We start from the raw sequence: 8,834 nt of genomic DNA on the forward strand, positions 1-8,834 counted from the left end.
CCCCTCACCGGAGGCTCTTGTGAAGGACCCCGCCTGGGGAGGAAGGTCCTGGCCCCAAGCCACTGAGGGTTCTCGGAGCTCCCCAGAGAGGCCGCCTCGCGGCACTGGGACAGACGATAATTTCACTTTCTCAAACAACCATGGGACCAAGAAGGATCTTGCAAAGGACATGAAAAACCCAAACTAAGCGGTTAGAAACTGGAGCTCCCTGTGTGCATTAGCAAGAAAAGGGTCATGACATGGGGTGGGGACTATCCTGTGCCCTCTTTCAGATCCCAAACCTGACAGGGCCAAGCTCCTGGTGGGAACAAGTTTCCCAGGGATCAGGTAAAAGCCTGGGGACCAAAAGGTTGAGTGGAGGAAGGATGTGCTTGCTTCGGTTAGCTAGCAACCTGAAAGGTCTGAGCTGGAGATGGAGGCACCGGGTGCAATTTCTTAAGTTTTTTTTTTTTTTTTTTAACCAGGACTGGACCAAAGTCTATCGATCAATCAACCAACCAGCCAATCAATCCATCACAAGCGCTTCTTCCCACCCACTACCCCCACCCCCGACTCAGCCATGTCTTCCCTGGGAAACCAGTGAGTCAGCCCCTGGCCCCTGTGAGCAGGCCTTTTGTTCAGACGACTTGGTCTCCACCAGGGTCCCTGGGGCAGAAGGGACAGCCCCTCCCAGTCTCTCGGTAGCGGAGGCAGCCTCTACCTTCCTGACTTGCAACCAAGTAAGAAGCCCTCAGCCTTTAAAGAGACACCCCCAGAACAGCAGCAGGTGGGGTGTGCTGGGTCCTGCCAGGGGCACTGCGGGTATCTGCAGTCTCGGTTTGGGTTCTGCCTGGAACCAGCCTGGGACAAGGCCTTGTGCTGCAGGAGTGGCCGGGGGAGGCGATTATTTCATGAAGAGCAAGTGAAGACGGGAAGGCAGTGAGACTCGGAGAAGGAGGTGCCAACAACCCGAGCTGCGCTGCTGTCAGGAAGCCATCAGGACTCAACGTGGCTGCGGGACCTGGAGATCCTGCGTCGAAGCTGCCGCTCACCCGTCCCTCAAGAGACTGGGAGGCTGTGCCTTGACCTTCTAACCTCACACCACCTCGGGAAGCTTCTTCTTCTTGCTATTACTCCCCTGTCACAGTGACGGATTCAAGGCGTGAAGACGTCACCTGTGCCCACGAGTGGCACAGCCAGATTCTGAATCTCTCTGAATTCTGAACAAACTCTGCCAAACCTGTATACGTGCCTCTCATGAACCAAGTATTCCATAAAAGTCTGACACCTGAAGGTGTCCTGTGTGGCTCTGACCTTCCTATGATGCCCAGATCAGTAGCCAATGGGATGCCAGTCAATTACAGACACGAGCCCTTCCCGTGGCCATTCCAAGGCAGCCAGATTTTATGGGTTTCGTGATCCCAGGGAAGCAACAGGAACCTAAGAAGGTAAGAGAGGGCAGAGCCACTGCTGGAGACGCCACGCCTGAGAACTCAGGCTACCTGACCCCCCTGGGGACATCCAGAGAAGACCCCCACCTCAGAATTCCAGGTTTCCAGGGACTTCCCTGGCAGCCCAGGGGTTAAGGCTCTGTGCTTCCACTACAGCGGGCAAGAGTTCGATCCCTGATTGAGGAACTAAGATCCCGCACGCCATGAAGCAAGGCCAAAAAAGAAAAAGAAAAAAAAAATCCATATTCCAGGGCCCAGGCTGCTGTTTCCATGAGACCTAAGGCACTGTCCTCCGTGAGACCCCACAGTCGGGGATGCTCAGGGCACACAGGAAACACGATGGCTATCTTTAGAAGCCAGGCCTCCAAACCCAGCTTCTCCAAACATGCAGGTGTCTGCCCCTTCATCACCCACACACAAGCCCGGGTTTCTAGAACCACAGGCACGGTGGGGAGATCTGCCAGCATGAAGAGTTGACTTTGGAAAGGATGTTGGAAACAGAGGTGGTGTCTCAGGAAAGCTGCTTGCTGATGTACATGAGAAGACCTTTTCTATAAAAAGTCCTTTCCCTTGGAATTCTCTAGGAAGTTGATCTGGACCAAAAAAAAAAAAAAAATTGGATTTAACTCTTCCAGAGAGAATATAATACCATGCTGCAAAGATTTCTTGTTATTTGTTTAGGTGTGTTGATAGCCTTGTGACTGCTTTTAAAGTATGCAGGGAAACATTTACAAACACATGCTCCTAATCCTCACACTCCAGCTTGGCCCAAGAGAAGACATTTCCAACCGAAGGGCAGAGTGTGCAAGAAGCCCTGAAGGGTGCTGAAGCAAAAGCTTAAAAGTGAAGCTCTTTCCAGCAACTAGCTGGCAGTCCGTAACAGAAAGGACTTTGTTTACAACCAAATATGCTCATATAACAACTCTCTGATTGTCGCCAGCCCCTCCCCTTCCCAGGCCGGAGTAGAACACAGGACAAAGTGCAAACTCGCCAATTCTGGGCACAGACATACAAACAAACATGGCTCGCTGCTCACTCTGCAAATTCCATGGGCTCAAGACAGAGGGCCAGAACCATGGGTGTGATGCAGGCAAGCGTGTATTCCAATAGACGTGCATGCTCCCCAGCCCTTGAAGAAAGCAACCAACAGGTAGGAACCCAACAGTTCAAGGCTACTTCCAGCCCAATGGAAGAGGGGGAATAAAACATCTTCAAATCACCGACTGAGTATTGTTCGTGAACTTGTTTGTTTTTCACCGCCTCTTGGGGCAGGGAGCAAGGCGGGTCAGTTATGTAACTATGGTTTACTTCTCTGATGCCTTTTTTTTTTCTCTAAGAGGAGTATGGTTCCAAACCAAAGCCATCAATTTGGAGATGACATGGAAAGCACACCACACATCCACTTGCATGCCCAGACTGTGGTCCCTCATCTCACTCTTCACCCTGGGATGATGAAAATGGGGCCCAGAGACTCACTCTTTGGACCTCCAACTGCAGGGATCTAGAAAATATTGAATTTGGCGAGAGACAGTTGAAAAAATGAAATTAGAGAGAAGCAGCTTACCAGGTCCTTGTGAGGAAGAACATTCTAGCAATCAGTACTATTTAGCCAATGAACAAGCAGCCTTTCAAGGTGGTGAGCACCCATCAGTGAAAACATGGGAGCCTAGACCAGTGTTGAAGTAAATTTTCAAGCCCAAGATGGAGTTGCTTTTGCCCACAGTGCCACATTACCAAATTAAAACTTACATAAACTTCTTGGCACTGACAATCTCCTCCTGACCAGAAGTATTCAGTTAATCCCCAAATGCCAGGTTAACTCTGGGTCTTCTCACCCCAAACAAAGTTGACTGTGTCACCCCAGCCAACCAGATATTTTCTATTTTCTTCTCCTTGCTCTTTGTTCTGTAAAAACTTCCCGCCTTCTGCCCCATTTTGCCATTCCCCACAAGGAGACTGCCTTCCCACTTCATGAAGTGCTAAAGTTAGTATCACCTAAATAGTCTTCTTTAACCATTTTTTTAACACCAAGTAGTCTGCTGGCAGAATCTTGCAATAAATAAGAACTTGCATGCAATGAACACTTAGTTTCCTTGAAGATCTAAAATTCTGGGATTTACTGACGTTCACAACGAGGGCCTCAGAAACTGTAAGAGACTGAGTCCTACTCAATCACAGACAAGGATTCCACAGTCCTGTATCCTGATAGGGGTGGTGGTTCCACAAATCCATAGATGTGAGACAAGGCAGAACTACACACACACACACACACTCACACACACACACACACAAGAGTGCACATGAAAATTGGGGAATGTCCGGTGATGTTAGCGGTAAAGAACCCACCTGTCAATGCAAGTTAGACGTAAGAGACACAGGTTCAATCCCTGGGTAGGAAAGGTCTCCTGGAGAAGGAAATGGCAACCCACTCCAGTACTCTTGCCTGGAGACCAAGGCAAGGACTGAGGAGCCTGGCAGGCTGCAGTCCTTAGGGTCACACAGAGTTGGACACGACTGAAGCGACTTAGCACATCATCTGAAAGTTAAAAGTACTGTACCAATGTCATTTTCCTGTTTTGATACTGTGTACAGCGGTGATTCTGAGCCCACCAGTGACATGTGACAATGTCTAGGATATTTTTGCTTGTCACGACTCGGAGGAGGGTGCAATTAGCACCTTGTGGGTCAAGGCCAGGCATGTTGCTAAACATCCTCCCATGCACAAGACAGCCTTCCCCATGAATAAACACACACACACACACACACACACACGTCAGCCCCAAAATGGCAGTACTCCCAAGGTAGAGAAATCTTGTACTGTAGTTATAAAAGATGCTATCACTGGGGGAAGTTGGGAGAAGGGTACACAGGACCTCGTTGCATTATTTTCACAATTTCCTGCCTGTCTATACTTATTTCCAAATAAAAACTTAAAAAAAAATTTAAGATTCCACTCTATTCATTATATAAGGGCTCTACTCCAGAATCCATCAGCCACTCATGAAAAAATGCAATACTCTCAATTAACCAAAGGATTCGGCTATCCAAGCCACTTCCAGGAGAATGTCGGTCGTGAAAGCCATTGCACATGGGTGGCATGAAAAAACAGCCAAGAGTCAAAGCCAAACTCACACCAAGATCAAATCCCCAATGCCCTTGGCCCCTTAAGTAAACCTTCCTATGGGATTCAGACAAGACTCCCCCTAGACCCAGAGACACAGAGCATCTACCTCCCATCTTCTCTTGAGCCCAGCCTTTATGTAAGATACAAGCTATGTGGAAAATATTTTATCATTTGGGAAGACAAAGCACATGAGAGAATTCTCAGTGAGCAGTTATATATGCTCTTACATTCTTCTTCTCTAAATCTAACCCCTCACTCTGACCTCAGTGCCTAGACAGTGCACCACCCACCCAGTCCAAAAGCTCACAATGAACATTCCCACTGTGGCCCCTAAGATATTATAAATGCCATCCTAAGATATTATTGCAATCTGCTTATGAAATGGTCCAACACAGAGATGAATGCTTCTATTACGTCATGTTTGTTGTTGTTTAGTTGCTCAGTCATGTCCAACTCTTTGTGACGCCATGGACTGTAGCCCACCAGACTCCTCCGTCCATGCAATTTTCCAGGCAAGAATACTGGAGTGGGTTGCCACTTCCTTCTTCAGGGGGTCTTTCCAGCCCAGGAATCAGACCCACACCTCCCACACTGGCAGGTGGATTTTCTACCACTGACCCACCAGCAGAGGAGCAGTACCTATAACAAGTCACCCCTTAAGGGAGGCAAAATCATTTTCTCTTACTGTAATTTCATTGCACAAAACTATCACTAACTGCCCTAAGCAAAGTTATTCTTAACCAAACTCTCTGACCTCTCTGACTTCAGGTTCAGGATAGAGGGTTCCACTGGTCAAGGGCCAAAAAGATGAGGATGGGGAGAATCAGAGCTAGAAGTATTGGATCAAGGTCACACTTTGCTTGTCAGAGTTGGGGCGAGGTGGTCTAAAAAGCCCCAAACTGTTTATTAGAAACACACCCTGAAATGGCAGCAGGCCTGATGGCTGAGTCTCTGGAGCTTGCAGGGACCTGTGTTCAGTTTGGGGAATCAACGACACCACTCTCAACACCCCTGCAACTACCCTCCAAGCATCCGATTCCAGTGTGTTCCAGGAGGGTGGGGCCGGGCCTTTTTGCTCTCCCCTCCCCCAGGACCTCACCCGGCACCTGATGCTAAGCAGGCTCCTAGTAACGACCTGCAGAATAACGAGCAGCTCAGAAGGGACCGGCCCCACCACGAGCTGACACACGAGCTTGTGTTGAAAGGCTCCTAGAACAAGTGACAGAATAAAGCCAGGCCGCCGTCACGTGCAGATGAAGATGCTGGGGTCAAGAAGCTGAGTACTGAGCCCCAGAACTGCGATTCAGTGCAGTCCTCGGACTCCCAGTCAAGCCTGGGGCTTCCCCACGTCCACCCGGCCACCCCCCAGTACATACCAGAACCTAACAGATGTGTCTCCCACCCACCTCGACCCACCATGCCCAGCGCCGCACTAACCATGTGGCAGATGCTAAAAAACAAAAACACGTGCCAGCTTGATTCACATGACCGAACAAAAAAGCTCTTGAGTCAAAAGCACAGGAGAAGGGCCTCCAAAGCTGCCACGCCGCCAGCAAGTGACCCTGAGTAGACTGCTGACACGGTCAGAGCCTCAGTTTCCTCATCTGCAAGGTAACAAGAATATGCACCCCTCGGAGCCCAGGGAAGAATTAAATGAGATGGTTGCCCATAAATCTCCTAACAGAGTCACAGTCTACACAATATGACTCTACACAGACTCTACACAGAGTCTACAAATACGAGTGCCTTTTCCCACTTCCATTCCTATTATTAAACCAGTGTGGTTTTTACAAATCTTAACAGGCATAATTCCCCAGAAAATATGGGGACTGCTGGCTCTGTGCAGGGCGACACAACTCACAGAAGGGCCCGCAGGTTTACAGTAACCCACAAACTCAAATCCCTGGAGAAGGAAATGGCAAGCCACTCCAGGATTTTTGCCTGGAAAATCCCCTGGGCAGAGGAGCCGGGCAGGGTACAGTCCGTGGAGTCTCAAAGAGTCAGACACGGCCGAGTGATTGAGCACACAGCACACAAACTCGAACATGGCAGGACCCCTGCCGCTTCGGCTAAGCGCAAAGTTGCTGCTGCAATGGGCCCCCACGATTCAGGAGTTCTGGACCCCCATCTCTGCACCTTCCCCATGGCCTCGCTGCTATCCTCGGTGAACAGTTTAACCAAACAAAGGTGACGCCTTACGTGCCAGGAGCTGTGTGACGGTGCCACCACCGGCAGGAATCTCCTTTCAGGGAAGGCCGTTCCAAGGCCGGCCGGGGAACTTGGCCACAGTCCTGCTCTCACTCGTCAATCCTGAAATATTAGGACGGCAGCCCTTTGCTATTTGAGTCCAGAACATTTGTGACAATTAAGAGAAAGTCCTCTATTCACAAAGACTGTAAGAAACTGAATGGAAGCTATTTCCCCAATTGGCAGGCAGAACATGGGGATGCATTTGAGAAGGGTGGGAGGGGTGGGTGGGTCCCGGGGGGCCTCTGGGCTTCCAGAAGTCCAGCAGCTCTGGCCCCTCCTGGGGCTGCAGCCCAAGGCTCCCCAGCAGAAGTGCTACCATCCTAACCCCTTCCTGGGCAGAGGATCCAAGGGACCCACAGAAATCACGAAGCGGGGAGCTTGCAAGGGGACCCTCGCTGGGGAAGGGCCGGCCAGCTGAATTCTTCCCAGAAGGCCACTAAGCCAAAACAGACCCCCACTGGTGCCATCACCAAATTGGAAATTCACTCTCAAGAAAACGCCCTAAGAGAAGACTAAGTAGGCAGTAAGATCCTTTGCCCAGTAAATCTCAAACTTGGCGCTGAGGGACCGGCTCCCCAGGCAGCTGAGAAGAGGAGCTGGGCAGGTTTCAGTTCTGGGGCTCCGGAAGGGCCCGCGGGATGCGCGATCAGTGCCTAAGGAGGTGGGGGCCGCGATAGGGGGAGTTCGCGGGGCTCTCTCATCCCAGACACAGGCAGAGGGAAGCCAGCTGTCGCCCCGGACCGGCAGGCCATCGCTGGGACAGGCACACGGCTTCGGGCCGCCCAGCGCCGCGAGTTTACTTACCTGGCGGAGCCAACTTCTCCCTCTTGGGAGCTTTCTTGGGCTTAGTCGTCGCCTTCTTGGGCGGCCTGGGCTGGGGTGGGCGCGGCCCCCGCTCCCCCGCCCCGGGCCCCGCGGGCAGCGGCGGCGAGAAGGGCTCGGGCTCGGGCTCCGGGCGCGCGTAGGAAGGCTCCAGGCTCCAAGTCTCCTGCACGTTGTCGTCGGGGTCCTCGACGGCTGCGCCCTGGGCCCCGACCCCGGCCGGGGTCACCGCCAGGAGCGCGAGGGCCAGCGCCAGCGCGGCGGCCCCCCGGCGGGCCATGCCCGCTCCGCCCCGCGCCCCGGGCAGGGTCACAGGCGCCGGGAGCGCCGGGCGGGCGGCGGGCGCGGACGGCGGCGCGGGGCTGGGGCGCAGGGCGCTCAGCAGCACGGGATGCGGAGGCGGCAGGCCGGCGGCGCGTGTGACCCGCCCGCCGGGTTGGGCTGGGCTGGGCTGGGCTGGGCTGGGCCGGGCTGGGCCGGGCCGGGCCGGGCGGGCAGGGGCTCGCTGAGGCTCGGGGCGGGCGCAGGGGGGCCGGCCCCTCCCTTCCCTCCTCCCCGCCTTTCCCGCGGACCCTGCGGTGGCTGGCCCTGGGAACCATCCATCCCGTTAACTGTCTCCAAACCTCTCCCCTTCCCCTCACCTCCCTCCGAAGCCGGCCCGGTGCTGGGAGCCTGCTTCCCCAGAGACTCCAAGGAGTGTGTCCGTCCGGACGGTCGCTCCAACCGGCTTAGAGGTTGGGGAACCGTGACCCACGATGGGCCAAGGTCCTAAAGCAAACAAGCCCCGAGCCTAGCCTCCAGCTCTCCTGACCCCTCCCTCGTCCCTGGTTCCACATGAGACAGGGGTTCCCCACTAGCCAGACAAAGCTTTCCCTCCACCTGACTGTGATCTTATTTCAGGTACTGTGGATGGCCCCCAGGTCCCCAGGTTCCTTGGGGTCAAGTTCGTGAGGGCGGGGCCTAGCGTCCCTGGAAGTTCTCGTCTCAAAGTGTTCAGAGACTCAGTCGTATCAGACTCTTTGCTACCCCATGGACTACACCCCGCCGGGCTCCTCTGTCCATGGGATTTCCCAGACAAGGATACTGGAGTGGGTAGCCATTCCCTTCTCCCGGGGATCTTCTCAATGCAGGGATCGAACCCGGGTCTCCCGCACTGCTGGCGGATTCTTTACCCTCTGAGCCACCGGGTGCCCTGATCCGTCTCAGAA

At 53.3% G+C, this 8,834-nt stretch overlaps 1 protein-coding gene across 2 annotated transcripts in view; it reads right to left on the reverse strand.

The window, feature by feature from the left end:
• The window catches only part of CPXM2 (carboxypeptidase X, M14 family member 2), a 134,860-nt gene extending 126,791 nt beyond the window's left edge, over positions 1-8,069 (reverse strand). For both annotated transcript variants that reach the window (XM_043926315.1, XM_043926314.1), the window contains exon 1: positions 7,609-8,069. In XM_043926315.1, coding sequence (XP_043782250.1) covers positions 7,609-7,906 — 298 coding nt within the window. In that variant the 5' untranslated portion in view covers positions 7,907-8,069. The remainder of the gene's footprint in view (positions 1-7,608) is intronic.
• Positions 8,070-8,834: the final 765 nt, after the last annotated feature.

This window comes from Cervus elaphus, chromosome 15 (genome assembly GCF_910594005.1).
Source record: "Cervus elaphus chromosome 15, mCerEla1.1, whole genome shotgun sequence".
In the NCBI taxonomy this organism is placed as follows: Eukaryota; Metazoa; Chordata; class Mammalia; order Artiodactyla; family Cervidae; genus Cervus; species Cervus elaphus.